This window comes from Aulonocara stuartgranti, assembly GCF_965226115.1.
Source record: "Aulonocara stuartgranti genome assembly, chromosome: 13".
NCBI lineage: Eukaryota > Metazoa > Chordata > Actinopteri > Cichliformes > Cichlidae > Aulonocara > Aulonocara stuartgranti.
In genome coordinates this window covers 7,878,867-7,898,774 of record NC_138949.1, presented here as the reverse complement: position 1 = coordinate 7,898,774, position 19,908 = coordinate 7,878,867, and the positions used below count along the sequence as shown (strand labels likewise).

The window sequence follows — 19,908 nt, the reverse complement described above, 5'->3', positions numbered from 1 at the left end:
GGCTATAAATAGCAGCTAAAAAATGCTTCAGTGTTTTGTTCGTCCTCTTCTTAACGTCATGTTTTCTGCCATTGATTCAAGTGTGTGTGCCGTAATCTAGTGCCTTTGTATCAGTGCCCTCCTCCAGCACAACAGGTTTCTTCTACCCTGGAAGTTTTTGACAGGAGAATACTCTACAATTATTTTGTTGCACCAACTGAAGAAAAAAAAAGAGGGGGGGGGGTCTCTGGTCTCCTAGCAACAGTCAGCTGCCACCATGCCCAAGGAGGTAAAATTAGTCCTGTGAGAAGAAAGGAAGTAGAATTGGAGAATCCCTTCTCTCTCTTCTCTCCTTTTTTATCCACTCTGCAAGTTAGATCACCTCACGCTGGATTGCTTTGTTCCTGTTCAAAATAAGAAATCACTTGGCATGCAGCTTCATGTTAGACTGATGTCTCTGTGATTGCTGCAAAATACATTAAGTGAATTCCGTACTTCAAACAGCGTGGCACGATGCTGTAGCTGGCACTGGTGCAGGGATTCCTCCTGTGAACATGCATGCTTTTCCCTCCTGCTTTGTTCTGCTGGATCAGTCTGCAGCACCACCACCTCCGCTCCCCTCTACGAGTTTTAGCAGATATTCACGTCAGTCGCACAGTCACCGTGAACACACGTGTCCTGTGGGGTATGTAGATGCTCTCTGTAGACCGCATGTATTCTCCACACCAGCATGATGTACGGCATAATTAAATAAGCTGTGCGCGCTCTGTTAATTGCCCGTGGAGTGTTTGAAGGGCTGGAAAATGTCAAGCTGTGTGTGTGTGTGTGTGTGTGTGTGTGTGTGCGCTCCTGGATATGTCCAGGGCTTGGGTGCTCAGTGTAATAAGCATGTGCAGACAGACCTGTTAGTCCCTCTGGACAAACCTCTCCCGGGGATCAGTTATGAGTGTGCTCTCACGCGCTCCGAAATGCAGGGAATGAAGGAATTTTCTGCTTGTTGACACAGATGTCCAAATCATGTTGTTCAAACATGTAATTCACACATGCATCAGCCTTCAAAACACCTCCCACACGCTTTAGCATCTACACATACTGTACACGTCCAATCCTGGTCTTTCCCACTTGACCACAAACTATGATGATGGGAGGTGCTGTTATGGGAGCAGATTAGACATTTAGCAAATGCTTAAACTCACGAACACTTTTACTAATAACAACAACTTATAAAGCACATTTTGAAACGCACATTTTAACAACTCTAGCATGAACACTGCAGTTTTTGTTTTTGTTAATGACGCCAGGGTTGGCAAATGTTTTCGGCCATATTCGGAGGGGGAGGAGTCCATAATTACCTTACTTATAGTAAAATGGTCTAAAGGGGAGCTGGGTCTACTGGGTGTCCTCTCAGTTCTGATTTCAGGCTGTATAAAATCCAGCACATGACTGGAGCTGGCATGATTACAGGTCTTTTTAGACTAGAATAGCTACCACCAGGGCCACAATGAAATAGACTCTCTTTTTTAAGAGAGATGTATGAGTGAGGCTGTTTTCAAATTCTCAAGTTGTGCAAGAGACGCATGCCAAGCTTATATCATGGAGTTTTTCCAGCTAATTTATCCCTGATTAATTCCTTCCAACATTTATAGTAGGAAATCTTTCAAACTTCCTGAACTGCTCACAGAATCATTAGATAACTTCAGACTTGCTTGATGATTGCAACTATGATCACATCAGCATCTTTGTATCAGCCAGGAATAAATAAGAGGCTGTTTAAATTGAAGCTGCGGTGCCATTGGATAGCTTAGATCAGAGGTCTCAAATCTGCAGCCCCAGAGCCACATGCGGAGATGTTTCCAATCTCTAGTGGTTCCATTTCATTTCCACAGAAATCCAAATGGAGACGCTTAAAGGCGGCATCGATAACCCACATGCTCCGAAGGTCTATGTGATGTTATCCATAGGGGTTTAGAAAGCTGTAGGTCAGTTTACCTGTACACAGCAGAAACTCAGTGATGTGCTATTAAAATGCAAGTAATATCCTCTACTGATATTTGCATCAACATGTTTTAATGTGTATGTATTCTTTGTCTTTTTTAGAGATGTCAAGCCAGACAATATCCTATTGGATGAACAAGGTAAGGGTGTGAACAGTTTGCTCTGTTTATAAGACAGGATGTAAAACAAAACAGGACTTTTAGGCCTTCAGTATGTATCGTAGTTGTATAAGAGCACATTTAGACCACAGACCTGTCTGAAGGGCATATCACAGTATTCTTTGTGCATTGTTTATTTATTTATTTATTGTCAGATACCTGTTATAGTTTTGTCATATGGCTCTTAATGAGTTTTATTCTGATTATACTATATGTATTCCTGCTATATGCACACATTCAGTTTCCTCAGGTCCTCCTATTTCCATGTCATTTAAAAGCTGCAATGTTAGGACTGTGTCGTATCGATGGAGTGGATTCAGCAGCTTTAAAGCCTAACTATCTTATCACATTGGATGACTTTAAGCTGTGTTTCTTTTTTCGACTGCATGTGATTCTAATGCTGTCTGTACCTCCCTGTGTGTGTGCGTCTGTGTTTTGTACTTCTCCTAGCTATACAATAAATATGTCTGTCGTGCATTTGTGTTTCTCAAAATCCTTCTATCAGCTTAAGCTGACGGAGGGATTCTGAAAAGTGCTTGATCATCAGGGGAAAACAGAAATTGTACAATAAATAACCCTTAGAGACGGCAGTGACGTTCCCAATCCGCTGCGACGAGTACGACACCCCAGAAACGACCCCAAGAAGGCCAGAGGAGTCGGGGACATCGGACTGACACACAAAATAATGAGGACACTTTGTCCTTGCATATCACATTCCAGCTTACTGAAAGGGAACGTTGTGTCCTCATTTGTTTCCTTCTCTTGTCACATGTGAAAATGTTTCCTTTTGATGTGAGCGCAGATGTTTATTTAGAAAATGTTGATGGATTTTCGTGTTTCCTCAGGTCACGCTCACCTGACGGACTTCAACATAGCAACAATAATAAAAGACGGAGAGCGAGCCACGGCCTTAGCTGGAACCAAGCCCTACATGGGTAACTAAACATTTATACTGTGCATGAAAAAGAAAGCTACAAGAAAAGGGGGCCTAGCGTAATTAAGTTATTCTTTTCTTTGTAATTTTAAATGCTCAGTTGTACCATTTAACTGTCTCGGTTAGTTAAAGCTCCTAGAACTATTTGCTAGAAGGTGCCAGACGCTGTTCCTTCAATTTCTGAATACATTTTTACGCTCTCATTATCACTAAACAGGCGTGTGTGAATGATATCAAAGAAATTAAACATCCTGTTGATTTGTGAAAATGGGAGGCAAATGTTCCACTATTGTATAATGCGATTGCCGAGGAAAAATGTGCTTTTCTTATGACATTTTTGCAAAGGAATGCTCCATGCACAGGCTGTCATTATACAAGCTTTTTCTTCAGTGTCTCTCTGCTGTGCTTTCAGCCCCAGAGATCTTCCAGTCTTTTGTGAGTGGAGGGACGGGCTACGCCTTTGAAGTAGACTGGTGGTCACTAGGGGTGACGGTCTTCGAAGTGCTGCGCGGATGGGTGAGACATTGAAATTGCAGTTTTTATGTTATCGGGCTGCAAGAACGAGCTCGCCTCCATTCATTCGCTCGTCTTTCTCTTCCTCAACTTGCTGCTTTTCCTCCTTTTGTCACCTTGTCTCTCTGCTAGAGGCCGTATGACATCCACGCCAGTAACTCGGTGGAATCGCTGATTCAGCTCTTCAGTACCGTCAGTGTCCAGTACAGCCCAACCTGGCCCAAGGATCTGGTTTCACTATTGAGGAAGGTGAGTGGAGGACGATGGGGCATTATTAACTTACACTTACACTTCAGTCAGCGGTCCCCATCCTTTTTTGCACCACGGACCAGTTTGATGTCCAAAAAATTTGTGTTATTTTGTAACACGTCCTCCTATAATGTGCCAACAACATTGAGAGTAACGCCCTCCTCTCTGCCCCTTAATGGTCTCTGGTCGCTATGGTGACGCGTAAATATTTCTTTGAAATAGGGTTTGGGGACCGCTGGAATAAGGGACTAAAGCTGAACGTCTGTCATCTTTCAGTTAAATTTCCGTCCAGCAGCAACTACTAGATCTGCAAGGATCTGTCTGGACTCTGAAAATCAAATTAGTTAATGTGAATTTCTATATACATAGTCAGTAACATCGATTTATCACTGCTAATTCTGTATTATCACAAAAGGATTGTATGTAACTTGACTGAGTCCATGTTATTGCTGTCGCCTTGAAGACGGCGAGCTCACTGCTAGTGGTCGCTGATTCGTCTTTGAAGCAACCATTTCAAAAGCAGCGAGTTCGCATGTTCGTTGCACACGGTCGCGCTAACGTTTGGTTGTATTTCAATCTCTAACTGTTGTTTTCCACAGTGTAACTGTAACACACAGCACCATCCTACTATGCAGCTAGTGCAAGAAAATTTGAAAAAGGTATCATAGGAACAACTGCTTATCCGTGATGTAATATGACCCTCTTCACAGAAAGCACCTTTCTTTCTTCTATTACTCTGTCACCCAGTGTGCACAGCTCGGAGACAGATACTGTCTACAGATTTATTTCCCTCTGCCTTTTTAGTTTAAAGAAGGAGTATAAAAAGTAACTAAATTTAGATACAAAGTTGCCAAGTTAGCAACCAGTGAGGTGAACTGAATCCGGTTGTTCAGTGATGACACGACGAATCCTACTTCCGGGCCTAAAGTAGTCTGCGTTTAATATGGCTTTTGTGTTGTTAACATGTTTAATGTTTTGTATTTTCTTCTATTTGATCTCAAAAAGCTCCTAAAACAGTCAGTGATCACTGTTGACCTCCCTCGGCTTTTATTACCACTAATCATTTATTTAAGCTCAGTTTTTAAACCTTAGGATGTAACTACAGCCCAGCCCATGCAGCAGTATATGAATGACTAACCTCGTATTGTGGATGGATTATCTCAGTTGTTCTCCTGGCTGAAGTTTGGTCCTTTTACAGCATCCTGCCATGCGATTACATTTGTTCCTGACCACCGAGAACACTCACGTTAACTTTTATCGAGTGGGAAAAAAGTTAGCTTGTTTATATTATGCTAACATAGCTGTGTCGCTAGCGGTCACGTAGCACATCATTATATACCAGCTAGCCAAACTTCAGTAACCCTACAAACGTCACTGCTTTTTAGTTTTCTGTCTTCATTTATGTTGGAAGTGATAACAGAGCTGTACGTTTTAATTTGTTTCCAAAACCCCGCAGTCAGGACATGCTATATTGTATTTAGATAGAAGCTAGCGAGCTAACTCCCTGCTAACTTCTAACTCCGGTAAATGTCATAAATTCCGTTTTCATAGATGCCTGGATGTTAAACTCAATTGTTACACCTGGTAGAGCAGAACGCTGATCATTTTATTAAAGATGAAAGACTTTAGACAGTTTTTCAACTCTCAGTAATGCCACAGTGATCGTTTGATATATGGACCTGCAGCGGAGTTTAGGCCCAGACACGGCTAGTGACGTCAGACTGAACAACCGGATAGGGACAGCGCCGTGAGTGAGAGGGGTGTGAGATGGACAAGCTGAGATGCATAATTTCTACATTTACAATAAAATAAATATCCAATTGCTAAAACTGAAAAGCAAATATCTACCCAGTAAACAAATATCCAAATTGTCAAATATGTATGAACAGGCTTAGCGATGAGCTCTATTCTGACGCTCAGAACGACAAAGCTCACTGATCGCTCTCAGCAAGCAGTCCATTATCTCTCATTATTAGCAAAGAGCAGTGTTTTTAGTTGGCTCAGGCCTTCGCCTTGCTGGCAAAAACTTGTAATCTTAATTTTATGGCTTGTCTTTAATCAGGTTCACGTCTTCTTTACCAGCTGGTGTTTGTGCCAACATCTCTTTCACTATGTCAGTATGCATCGCTTTCGTCCAAGGTTTAGGAGAGAAGCTATAAACATTCGGTTTGGACATTTTAATAAAATGTATGAGCTAACTGATAAATGGAAAGGTTAGGAATGTGAATGCCAGTCCCAGGAAACTAAAGTTACAGTTTTTAATTAAGTGAAGGCAGATTAACTCTGACCCATGTTGCCTGAGTGCAGATGGTCTTCCTAAGAAAGAGGAGCAGGATGTAGAGGTAAAAAAAAGTCAGCGGAGCCAGTGGAACTGATGGTGCAGGTATTCTGTGTGTGCGTGAGTGCTGTGGGGAGGGGGGATGATCCGAGACCCCGAGGGCAAAGAAGGGATGGAGAAAGAAAATGACAGATGGGATGAAAGCACAGAAACTGAGCGTGTGGGTGAGAGACGAAACAGTGCATGTGTATCTTTGTGTGCTAACTTATCATAACGAGTGTTTTAGTCTAATATTGAGACTGAAAATGTTTTCTTAAAAGCGAAAGTGTGCCAGTTGGATGAGATAACTCGCTCTGGATCAAATGTTAATAATTCTGCTCCAAACTTTCCTTGCAATAAAAACCCACCTTATTCTGCTTTGCATCAGCGTGCTGTCATCTAAGCAAGCAAAACTGTTCTGGAAACTAGTCCTCTCCTCCCCTCTGGTGATATTTCTGTAGTTATTTGAAGACAAGATTTTTGAGTGGGGAAGGAAAACTGTGGCTTGTTCAGGAGGATACTCTTTGGCAGAGTGTAAGTGCAGAGCAGGAGTGCGTGCATGTGCTCTGCGTCTGAATGACTGAGTGTTCTGGACGGAGCGACGGTCTCTTCCGCTCTGCTGCTGATCGATTACCGTGTCTGGACTCCACCGAGACTGAGCTAACTGGCCCTGCAGGAGAAAACTGAATCAGCCTGTGACCAAAAGAAGAAGAAAATAAAGCGCAGGAAGCGAGCTAACACAACAACAAAAACCACATCCCATTGTCATCTCCAGCGTTTTACCCCCGAGGTGAAAAATGAAGCACATGGGATTCCATTTAAAAACACAACTGTATCAGCACCAGCTCTTCTTTTCTCCCTGGACTGTGCGACTCCATTCATGTGTGGTGTCCATCTGTTCTGATCAGTGCAACAATTCTGATTCAACCTGATTGGAGTCAGATTTGATTAACAATTCCTCCTGTTGGTGGATTTATTAGTAAAGGTGCATTCGTCCTCCTGTTCAAATGTAGTGGCAACATAATTATTAGTTTTCTACAGAGAAGGAAGAAAAATTATGTTTTGGTCAATTTGTTTGTTTCCCCATAAATAATACCACATTTGTAGATTGAGCAGCAGAGTTGAGTATGTGGGTTGCGCCCATGAAAAACTTGCCAAACCTTCTCTTGCTAGTGCCAAACAGCTTTTTCTGCTGTTGGCTCTTCTTTAGAGCTCCTGGTACCCCAGGTGCTGACAGTCAGGGGCCTGATTGGTCCTGTTCATCGATGAGTCGGGAGTTTTCCCACACCTGTTGGGTTGTACGGTCAAAATGTTGCAGTGTTGATTGCTGCACCAATAAGGTAACAGTGTGGAGACAGTGCGGTGGCGGTGTGGGTGGCGTCTCCCTCACTGGAAAAATGCGACTTGTCATTATTATAGACAATCTCAATGCAGAGATGTCTCCAAGATGAGATTCTGCAGCCAGTGGCAATCCCATATCTCCACAGTCTGGGACCGAACTCTATCCTCCAAGATGACGACACTCTCCGCAGATCGAGGCTTATCATTGACTAGGATGGAATGACCTGCCTGCAGTCCTGACCTCAACCCCACTGGGATCAGTTTGGATGTGCTGCTTGTGCCAGAGTGACTAACACAACCACATTGGCTGATTTGTGACAAATGAAGAATAGGATGTCATCACATAGCAGTGTGTGACCAGGCTGGAGACCAGCCATCCAAGCCCCTGTTTGTTAAAAGAATAAACTGTTAAATTGCCAATATCTCTTTATTGTGTTTCTTCAGGCTTCAACCATCCAATCTAAAAAATGACACCAGCCAAGAGTCAGTACCAGACGTTTTATAAATGAAAGACTTTTATAAATGAAAGAAAGATTGTAGGAATAGTCTTAACCACTTGAGGTGAGGGCTCTTCAAAAAGAAATGAAGCTGCATTTGACTCTCACACTACCATGATCTGAAAACCTACACAGACAGATTATAAGAATGTATAGTGATAAAACGCAAAACCAAAAAAGCAGATTTCATGGTTTCTGTATCTGCATGTCAGAAAGCCAAACGATTGCTATTAGCTAGATAAACATGCATGATCAAAAGGTTTTGACAGCAGACGTTTAAGATAGTTGGGGCACAAAAATGAAACCGATACAGGGTCCTGGTAGTGTGCAGGCTGGCACGCTATCATTTACTGGGACACTCAATGGGAATACGTGTTTATTAAAAAAAAATATTTTAGCTTTCGTGCTGTTGTAACTGAAAAACAGTTACTAGTTTCCGGCTTTAGAATAGTGACCAAAAATCACATCCTATATCTCTTAAACGATTTTCCAAATCTTCCATGGAAAGCATCAAAAATCCAATCTCCATCAGGAGTTTTCATAAGGATTTAGACCAGGGGTGTCCAACTCCAGGCCTCAAGATCAGGTGTCCTGCAGGTTTTAGATCTCACCCTGGGTCAACACACCTGAATCAAATGACTAGTTCATAACCAAACCTCTGGAGAACTTCAAGACATGTTGAGGAGGTAATTTAGCCATTTAAATCAGCTGTGCTGGATCACGTCTAAAACCTGCAGGACACCTCGAGTCCTGGACTTGGAAACCCCTGGTTTAGACAAAGCACTCACACTTTGGTTGATGTCTGTACTGGTCTGTTGTGGTGCAAATACAATGTTCTGAAACTGGACTGGTTAAAGTGCAAAGTTGTTTTGTCTTGTTTTTTGTCTTGTTTTTTGTGCCCTGTGAATAATTTTGCTTTATATTATTAAAGTCACAAGCAGAGAAAAAAAACGAATATAGGTCTCCAATGATAAGTGAGATGAACTGCTCGTCACATTGAGAATGGTTGCTCAAGCTCACCCTCACATCCGCTCTCATTTTCTCTTCCCTTTGAAGAGATGATCCATTTTATCTGTTCCTTTTATTAATGCAAGACTTCCAGCCTCTTGGGTTTGATCATTTTTATTAAAGCTAATAATCTTTATTTATAGTCTTTTTTTTAACTCTTGCGTTCACACAAGGCAGCACCTCTACCAAAACAATGTAAGGTTCACAGTCCTGCGGGTTTAACATATCATTGAGTTCAACACATACAAGCATATTAGTAAGATATAGCAGATGAAAAGGGATGGCAGGTGGTAAAAAGGAAAGGAGGGAAAAAACAACTCATGTAAGGGTTTTATTTCACCTCCCGTGGAGATCAGCCTGGCTGTGAGCGAGGAGAGAAGGTGCGAAGGTGATGTTGCTACTCAGAAAGTGATGTTGATGAAGTGTGTGTGCGTCTTTTCTTTCCAGCTACTGACAGTGAACCCAGAGCATCGTTTCTCCAGCCTGTCTGACATGCAGACCGCTCCCTACCTCTCTGACGTCAACTGGGACGCTGTGTATGAGAAGAAAATGGAGGCTGGATTTGTTCCCAATGTTAGTGTAAAGCCATCACATACCTCGCTCTCTCTCACACACAGACTGAAGCACTCCTTCATGCTTGCTGATCATAATGAGCATTTTTGGCAACTAAATAATGCACGCTGGCATGCAGCGTCTTTGCGGTGCACTCACCTTATATTCCTGCTTGCATGTCAGTGCATTCATGTGTGCTGTTCCCTGTTGATGCTCAGAGCGCGTGCACTCTGTGGTCCATTTACGATGGATGCTGCTCCTGTGTTTGTTTCTAATTATCTCGCGTGCATCTCGCTCACACAGAAAGGTCGCCTGCACTGCGACCCCACCTTCGAGCTGGAGGAGATGATCCTGGAGTCACGTCCTCTTCACAAGAAGAAAAAGAGGCTGGCAAAGAACCGATCACGAGACAACAGCAAGGATTCACAGTCTGTAAGTGACACGGTGCTCTGCACAGAGCTGCTGCGTCCGTTCTTTTATCTCATGAAGCAACACTTAGTGTGATACCTCTGATACCAACAGCTTTGACTTTTATGCATAGAAGGCACAAACTAAACCATTAGTTTGCAATTAATTTGCTTCTTAGTGAGTCGTGAGCGCTACCACTAAAGAAACTTTTTAAAGCAGTGTGTTGGTAGCTGCTGGGAGTTTTGATTTGATTTTAATGCTTAGAATATACATGATCAGGCATAACAACCTGTGACATGATAACACTGATTATCTGTTCATCATGGCACCTGTTGGCAGCTGGGACATATTAGGGAGCAAGTGAACATTTTGTCCTCAAAGTTGATGTTAGAAGCAGGAAAAATGGACAAGTGCGAGGATTTAATTAAGTTTGACAAGAGCCACATTATGATGGCTAGACAACTGGGTCAGAGCATCTCCAAAACCACAGCTCACGTGTTCCCAGTCTGCAGTGGTCAGTATCTCTCAAAAGTTCCCTGATCTAAAGAATAGTGAAAACCGGAGAACTGGTAAACACTGTAACCAAATAAAAGTCAATAAAAATAATAAAAAGGATCCCAGTCCTCAGAAAGGCAAAATGATCTCCATCTTCTTTCATATTTAGTAACCAGAGATGAAGTCCTCTTAGTAGTTATATAACCTCTGCATTAAAAGCACTATGTTCTGTTAAGGAGGAGGATTTTGGAGTCACGAGTATGAAGGTGGAATTGTCACTGCATCTGTTAAAAGGCCTCTTCTCTTTGATCATACAAAGGGATCATTTTCGTTTTTTCATCTTCAAAAGAGTTATTTTCTCGTAGGCACCGATATGATTTGCTGTTTACCTGTTATTTTGATCTTTGTAGCCTTACCTCCAGCAGATTAGTGTGGTTTTTGCTTTGTACAGTTAGGTTTTTGTTAACTTTTGGACAATTACACATCTTCTATAATGTAGCCTTTGTGCAGCACTGCAGTAGACTTTGAATCCCAGTCCTTGTATGATTGTGCAGACTTTCAACTTAAGATCAAAGGGGTTTAACAAAAGCATCGCATTAACTGTTTAGGAATTACAGTCATTTGAATACACAGTCACTATTTTTAGAGATTGAAAATACAAAGATTGTTTTTAGTACTTGGATGAAGCCTAGAACCATGGACGTCACCCATGGCCTTCTTGTCAAGTGTAAATGGTGGTTTTGCATATTGTGATAAGTCGCGTGTTTTTCCATTCATGAAAGCATCTCTCAGTTGTAGCCTATGAAAGTTAAATGCCTGCCTCCTTGAGACGTTTTTGCTCGGTCCTTCTCTGATAGGCTCATTTTGTTTTTTTCAGCCTGATGATGGGCTCCTTCATTTCTATGTCAATCCATTTTTACAGAGAGTTTCAGTGAAAAACTACCAAGTAGCTTCCAAGTCCAACACTTGGAATCAGCTCCGTATCTTTCATCTGCTTCAGCTCATGAAATAATGAGAGAACCGAGCACGAAACATCTCATCAATAACCTGCTTACGTTTGAGCCTCTAAATATGAATTCTTGCAATTCCTAAACAACTAATCCAAAGCTTTTTTTTTTCATAACCCTTTAATTAAAGGTGAAAGTCTTAACTTCACTGAACAAAATTACAAAATGTGTTTGATTGCCCAGATACTTACAGACAGACTTAACTGTCATTGCTAAAAGCGAAAGATTATGAAGGGAACACCAGAAGAGTCGTGTAAATTATTTTTACCCACTGCATTACTCATTGGTACAGTTTTTATAAAGAGCCCGGGCCATTCCAGGATAACAATGCAGCTCAGGCTTACCTTTGTCTCCGCTCTGTCACATCCTGTCAACACTGTATATTTTTAGATTGGCAGTGAGCCAGCTGGCATTTTTTTTCCTCAGCTGTAGTGAATTACCTGTGCTCTTAGCTCTGTGATACAGTAGAAGGATAAAGCGAGACACCTGTGTAATCATGCTCACAGAGGCAATACAGTACAGTTTCTATATCGTTGAATACTTGCTGTCGATCCTTGGAGTCTCAACCCCCACCGGTCTGGCCAGTTTGCGTCCCCCTACCTGAGCCCGTTCTTCCTGTTAAAACAGATTTTTTTCTTTCCACTGTCACCAAGTACTAACTTGATTGTTCGGCTACGCTCACACTGCAGGCGAAAGCGCATCAAATGCACCTTTTTTGACCCTATGCGACCCATATCCGATCATGCTATGACAGTTTGAACAGCACAAATCCGATATTTTCAAATCCGACCTGGGTCACTTTCATGTGTGGTTTAATCCGAGACATATCTGATGTCTTAGAAAGCGACTGCTGTGTGAATGTTCATGTCGCATTAAATCCGTCTTTTAAGTCACTGACATAAGACGGACGCCGATTATCAGCTCTGGAGAAGACAAACGAGAAAGCATGGCGGCCATTGTTAAAGCACGTGCTCTCTTTTTTTCTCAGTGTCCTTCTTTCTCTAATTAATCTCTGTAGCCGCCATTTTTACTTCCATAAACAGAGTGCGTTGCATGTCTTCTTTTGCGCATGCGGGCCGTGAACCGTTCACACTAGAGCGTGTTTGCTGTCACATTTTATTTGTCGTGTGAACAACCAGACAAAAAATCAGAATTGAGCATTAAGACCTGCAGCGTGAACGTAGCCTTAGAGCTCTCTCTCTATTTCTCACTTTACAATATAAAGAGCTGTTGTTGTGATTTTCCACTGTACAGTTAAAATTGAATTAATAGGCTGTTCTGTTAAAGGATGAAATGAATAATCCCCAAAAAAGAAAAATTATTGCAGTTTAAATGTTAACAATTTGAATTTCAGTTCGAACAACTACAGCAAAACAAAAGGATTTTGAGGTAGCAGATGAATAGCAATGCAAGATATAAATGTCCTCCTCATTTTGCCTTAATGCGTGATGAGGTCTGCTGTCTGATTTGTGTGTGCTGTGAGCAGGATCAGTGTAACTGCAGCAGTGCAGTCTCTGTTTCTTTGCCTTGGTGTTATGTTTGATTGAGACATTATTTACCACAGACGGGAGACGTCCTCTCTGTATTTATGAAAAGCAGCCTGCACCCATCAGACGCTCCTCATGACATCAGCGCGTGTGCGTGTGTCACGTGTTATCAGGGCTGATGAACATGTGCAAAGAGCGTGCACCTCTAACAAGAGGGTTGTGAGGCGCTGTGTGTGGAGCACATACATGCGTGTGTGCCCGCTTGCGTGTACTCATACTGCGTTATTACTGAGATTATTAAATTATGAAGCCTTCGGTGCCGTTGTCATGGCCCCAAGTGCTTTTGGAAATATGAGCTTCTATTTTCGTCTTGGGCCAAACATCCAATTTGAGGAGAGCTCACAAACAATTCATGACTTGTTTAAAAGAGCAACGAGGGGGAAGGATGAATATCCCTGGGAGGTCACGCACTTGACAGATTGAAGTTGACGTCAAGTTTTGTTTTGTGTTTTTTTTTAATCTGCGGTTCTTGATGATGCTGATGATGATGAGGTCGATGTGTAAGGTGACGATGAGTGTGCTTTGTCTGTCATCTGCCTGCAGGAGAACGACTATCTACAGGAGTGCCTTGAAGTGGTGCAGCAAGAGTTCATGATCTTCAACCGAGAGAAGTAAGAGAACAGAAGAGCAGCAGACCGTCTATAACACGGGCTAAAAGCAGAGGTTTCTTTTTTTTATTCAACGCAGCCAGAATGAAATTAGCTACCATTAGTGTCATCCTTTTAGAACAAATGCAAAGGACAGAAACATTCCTGCCACTTGCCTTGTTTGCCCTTTAAACAATCGGATTGATATCCTCAGCTGGAGCTAAATTTAATCTTCTTTCATGTTTCTTTTCTTAGATTGTGAGGCAACATAGGGGTTCATTTGTCTTTGATCTTAAAGCTATCTCGCAACCTCTTATTTTTGGGGGGCAGCAATCATATATTTAGAAAACCAACGGCAGTAATTTAGCTAAATTAGTGACACTTTAATTACAGTTAAAACTAGATATTTTGCCCATAAACCCCTGAGACAAGAGGTTGGCACATTTTACTGTTTCTTTTATTAAATTGCATAAAATCCATGCACAAAAGACAAATTGAGACTTTAAAATGATATAGCAGTTTAAGGTAACAAAGCATCTTCGTCCTTGTCCTTGTTTCCCTTGCTAGAATCAACAGTCAGCTTAACAGTTATGTCACAATCATGTCAATCAGGAACCAATGCAGGCACAGGGAGAACATATAAGAGGCTCAGTTGATCAGGAGGACCAAAGCAGGTGCTGTCTTCCTGCTGTAAAGTGTCGGCATTAACCAGTATGCTAGCATTCAGTCCTGTAATAATACATAGTTTCAAATATGTTAAGGTTCTTGTTTTTCAAGGTGCTACTGGTGCTGAGAAACATCTGGGGGGGAATGCAAAAAAATACAAATTTCTCACAGCCTGTGCTTGTAGATATTATATCAAACTTAAACGCCTTTACTGTTTAATCATGAAAGTGTCTCCTTTTACATTTTTCCCCATGCAGATGTTTTTGCATGCTCATTTCATAAGATTCATGTAAGAAACGGACAAAAAGTAGAGTCTTACACAATGTCTGACTTGTGAAAATAAACAGTCGTGTGAAAAAAGTTCCAAAGGACTCTTTGCAGTCCTATAAAAAGCTCAGTACATTGTTCCCTCGTTTATCGCTGGAGTTAAGTTAAAAAAAAAAAAACCTGTGATAGGTGAAAGCTTTATTTTTTTCACTCACTACACACTTTATACACTTTTCTCAGACGGGTAACTCAGACGGTAACTTCTACCTTCCTTTAACATGTCCACAAGTCCAACTTTTTGTGCAATGGTTAGCATCTTCCTTGACCTTTTGGGTGCTACCGCAGGTGACTCTGACGGTGCAAAGCGTTTCGTCGGCATTGTTGTGTTTGTTGGGGAGAAAACTTACAGTACAGCACTTTACAGTCACACTGCTAGCAACAGAAGATTTATGTATTTGACAGGCTGAACGCATTCTGTACTGTACAGGAGATACGGCACGAGATTGATTGACAATGGTCTACAGCCAATCAGGACGCAGAACACAATGTGCTGTTTAAAAAAAAAAAAAGCATGCAAAATTGCACCAAAAAAAATGTACAAAAGAGCGAGGCCGCAGAAGATTAACCGCGTTATAGCGAGGGACCACTGTACACCCTTACTGCTTCCATAGGAATTAAGAGTATAAGTAGCTGCTGCACTTGATTAATTAGGCATCAGCAAGTATGGACGCCTGTCTTTAGGTGTGGAGCATTCACGTATGTGACAATGCCGCAATCGTTCAAGGAGTCTTCCATGCAATGCTCAGCGAAACTGCAAAACACCTGCATCTCAGACTGTACAGGCAACAGTTAGAGTGTTAAATGTTACATTTCATGACAGTACGATTAGAAAACGAGGGAGCAGGGATGGTTTGTTAAAAAGGGTTGCCAGGAAAAAGCTTCATTTCACTGGATGCAGAGGTTTGCTTTGGAAAGTTACATCTGAACACACTACAACACTTCTGTAATCATGTCTTTTAAACATAGAAGACTAAAATGGAGATGTTTGGCTGTAATGGATAGTGCCATGTTTGGCCTAACCCAAACCAGCTCATCAGCTCAAACTCCTTATAATAACGGCCAAGCACGGAGGTGGAGGGGTGTTGATTTGAGTTTGGTTTTTGGAGTTTTTTTGCAACCATGGGACCTGGATACCTCACAGTCCATGATCTGCTCTGTAAAACAAAGTATTCTAGAGTCAAATGAGACCATCGTGTCAGCTAAAGCGTGGCAGAAACTGGGTCATGCAACATGACAACGGTGCTAAGTGCATCATCAAATTTACAACAGAATGGCTAAAAAAGAAAGGAATCAAGGTGTTACTATGGCCCAGACCTCAAACCAACTAAAATGCTTTGGCAGGATCTTAAGAGAGCTGTCCATAAGCAAACAAGGAAGAAAATAAGGTTAGATTGACAGGTAAACAATTAGCTCGATATTAAAACCCATAAAAACCTCCCAAATATATCAATAACAACAACAATATGGATCAAGTGTAATGTCTTGTATGATCAAAATGCTGAGGATGCCACTTTCATACGATAGTATAAGGAATGTACCTTGTATGAGTCACATTATACATAAATATTTACTACATTTCTTTTCTGTATGGGCGACTTCATTTATTTTTTCCACCTTTTTCCCCTCTGTTGTGTTTGTTACGTTGCAGATACAGCACACAATCAAACATTTCTGACTGTGCATACTGATTGTTTGACTAATCTGGAGGTTTGTTTAAGACCCGTCTGATTGTTTTGACTGCTCCAGTTTCTCCTGCTGTCAGACGTTGCTGCAGCGATATCAGTGTATTTTCCCCCCTACGTGGCCATGACATTAATGGCATGTTACTTCTATTTATAATAGAGGGCATAATGTCTAGAATTATGTGCAGAGATGTGCATTATATAGTAAAGTCTAAAGGCCTCTTGACTATTTTTCTGAGGATTTTATAGCTCAAAAGTTTGGAAAAATAATTTAATTACACAACATGGGGGCATATCTCGGCTGCCATCATAAATGTGGTGATTTAGTTTTATTTATATAGAGCCAGTTCACAGTTAGTTTATCTTGAATGGGTTTGTGTAGTGAGATAATAATATTAAAGACAGACTCAAACTATAAGATGTATCCCCTCTGAGCAGGTACTTGGTGACTGCGGCAAGGAAGAACTACCTTAGAACAGGAAGAGACGTCCAGGTTAGAGGCAGCCACCTGTAGCAGGCGATTGGAGAGTGAAGGGAAGGAGAAGAACGAAAAGAAGTGCACCTGGCAAACATGCACACATATTCATGAGTCACTGTGTTCCTCAGGTTGAAAAAGCGTCAGGAGGAGGGTCAGTCAGAGGCCGGGAATTATGACGCTAGCGGCGACGGGGACGGAGAGGCAGAAAGCGGAGCCGCCGATGAGGACGCGAACGAGCCAGAACCAGGACCGGAAGCTGATCCCGAGCAGGCTCCCGAGTCTGCCTCCAAACTGAGCATGTGCGGCTCAGTGTGTTCCTCCCCCGGCAGCTGCTAGCGCCACATCGCCTCACAGTGACGATGGCAGCTCTCTCTGGCGGCTGCGGTGTTTGTGCCATGCCAACAGATACCTTCTCACCTCTCTCTCATGTCGTAGCCTACAGCGGAGAAAAATGACAGCGGGGCAACTTGGCGCACAGCAGCAGCTCCCATAACGGTTCCCCTCATTTACACCCCCCGCCCCCCATAGCATCTTTTTGGTAAGGCATGAATGAAGCGGAATCCCAGAGAGTCCCTGCCTATTGTACCTACCGCCCTAGAGTAAGCTCCAACTTCTATGCAATGTTACAGTATAGCATGACAAAATAATAAGGTATCACTTACTAGGAGATGTCGTTCCATAAGCAGAGAGCCACACGAGCATGATGACATCCCGAGCAATAGCAGTCTACGGCTTTTTGAATAAGGTTAGTGGTTTTGGTGGAGGTGCCTCCCTTTATTATCCCTGTTCCAGATCCGATGGGGGACGACTGAATTATTCATCACACGAAGGCACTCGGTTTATTTTATTGCCTGTGTCTTCAGTTCACTCTTCCCCCCCCGTGATGTGTGCCCTAATTTGGAACATTTTTTTCCTCCTGGAGCGCCTTCCTCTTGTTGCAACACCTTCCTGTGATACATTTCCAGTAAGTGTTGATGGCTGTCTGCAGTCAGCAAAGACAGTGTGACTGGTTTCATGTTGTAAACCTGTTTAAAGTTGTGCCTGTCGATGATGATCGGTATTTGTTAATCACACCGTAGCCATGGATGCGTTATAGGGCAGATTTTCCTTTTTTAAGTCTTAACCAGCTAGCTGTTTTTTCTTTTTTCCCCTTCAGGCCTTTTTAGGAGGAGAAGGTACTGAAGTTAAAATCAGTCCAGCAATCAGAATGAAAAGTTGTGCTTGTCACTGTGTCCAAAATGCTTACGAAGATTTAGTATTTTAGCCCTGCACCAAGCTCTGACCCAAAGAGGGTTCTGAAACTCAGCTCACTGCCAACAATGGCATCCTTTACACATCTATAAGAAAGCTCTGTTTGCTTTACTAGACTTCATCATCTTGTTAAGTGCTTAGTTTAGGATAAAGATCATCTCCCTGTAGAGGTTGGTTTGGGGTAGCTGTGCCCTGTCGGTACATCAAACTGCACAGATGAGCTACTCTTTGATTGTCGTAGTGAGAGTGGTACATTTTAGGGTGGCGCCGTTAATCTCAGTCTGAGAATATGTAGCAAAAGACCACCTTAAAAACCTGAAGGCCTAACAAATTGAAAAACCGTGTAAATAGCATACAGTGTAGGTAATTAAACTGACCACAGTTTTATGTGGGACTGCTAACTCGACGTAACTTAAGGAAGAGCTGTGTGAAGCTTCACACCACTTCATCCCGCTCTTCTTTCCAAGTGTGCAGGCACAACTTGTAGGCAATATATGCCAAAGCTTTTCTACCATTTGCAACCATTTCTAAGGAACTTTGAGTGTGTGAATGTATGTCTCTTTATCCCTCTGATAACATAAAGTCAGTTATTTCTGCAAGTGAAGACATCGTAATTTATACAATCATAACGTGATGATGTGCAAACTGTCTATTTCAGGTAATGCATCTTGGGAAATACACCTGTTTGCTGTCTTGATGCAGCATTTCCACCAGTAAAGCTGTTTACCCCGGCAGCTTTGACTGACCTTTGGGGGTTGGAGCCACAATTTAATGTTGCACTCAGTTAATTTTGTGCCATTGCCTGCTGTAATGTTAATTGTGAGGTGCAGACAGAACAGTGTTGGCCTAAGTGCATCTCTGCACTCCCACTCTGCTCGGTCAACGAATGGTCTAGCCTCCACAGTGTAATTAGAGGACATGAGTGAAATATCACATGAACAGGTAAAACAGTATTAGCTACAATATTTGCTTCACTCTTTATTTACTTTTGCCTAAACAGCCAACAGAAACAGTTAATGCCCAGCTATTAACCAACTTGATGACTGAAGCTTTTGTATTTTAAAAAAAATTTGTTCTTGTGGCCAACAGGGGGATTAATTTAGGCCCAGTGGCTTTCCGGGGAAGATCGATACTCATGTCTTTGTTTTAAATAAAGAGCTAGAGTCAGGTAGTGATTAGCCTAGCTTAACATAAAGAGTAGCCACAGGGCAAAACACCTTACCAAAACCTGTAAAAGCTTAGAAGTTAACATTTGTCTTGTGTGATTAATTCTTATATAAATATTAATGTAGTGTTAATGTGCTCTGCTGGTTAAACAGCTAGATGTAGTGAATGAGTGGTCCTTAAAGGATGGATAAAACGTTCAACATGTAGCTACACCACTAACTGGGCTGCTGAACCACCAATGGTTTGATTTCGGGCTGATGGTCATGTGACAGGCAAGAGTTGGGATTTTGCTGGCAGGGCAGCTCTAGCTTTGTAACGTCTTTCTGTTTTTAAAGCTACAAATAAGAACTTGATAAATTCTGTGTTAATGTTCTTTCAGTGTTATAATGTGAGAGTTGCCTAGTAACAGATTGTTCTAACATAATTATGAAAAAAAGCCAAACTCTGATACATTTTATTCAAGTAATGTCACTTGATAGTAAAGTGTTACCAGTTGACATGTTTCAAATGGAAACTTGAATATCAATCTAACATGAAATATAAAGCACACAGAGCTCCGTATAGTCTACTGTAGTAATACATAGCTTATTAATTCAGGTGTGGGCTTCTTCACTATTAGTCTCATATGACAGATCGATGTGTTAGCCTAGCTCACAATGAATATTTTTTCTAGGAGCTGAGTCGTTTTACTCACATGCAGTTTCGCACATGCAGGGTTGAAAAATATTTACAGTGTTCACAGTAACTCTG

General features: G+C 41.8%; 1 protein-coding gene across 4 annotated transcripts in view; it reads left to right on the top strand.

Annotated features, from left to right (window-relative positions):
• stk32c (serine/threonine kinase 32C) overlaps positions 1-17,914 on the top strand; it is a 101,449-nt gene extending 83,535 nt beyond the window's left edge. For 3 of the 4 annotated variants that reach the window (XM_082556401.1, XM_082556400.1, XM_082556403.1), the window contains 8 exons: positions 2,077-2,114; positions 2,978-3,067; positions 3,479-3,582; positions 3,712-3,828; positions 9,439-9,564; positions 9,847-9,975; positions 13,544-13,611; positions 16,869-17,914. In XM_082556401.1, the coding sequence (XP_082412527.1) occupies positions 2,077-2,114; positions 2,978-3,067; positions 3,479-3,582; positions 3,712-3,828; positions 9,439-9,564; positions 9,847-9,975; positions 13,544-13,611; positions 16,869-17,076 (880 nt within the window). In that variant the 3' untranslated portion in view covers positions 17,077-17,914. Of the gene's footprint in view, positions 1-2,076; positions 2,115-2,977; positions 3,068-3,478; positions 3,583-3,711; positions 3,829-9,438; positions 9,565-9,846; positions 9,976-13,543; positions 13,612-16,700; positions 16,844-16,868 lie in introns of those variants that run through there. The other variant, XM_082556402.1, reaches the window with a different exon arrangement.
• The last annotated feature ends 1,994 nt before the right edge of the window (positions 17,915-19,908 follow it).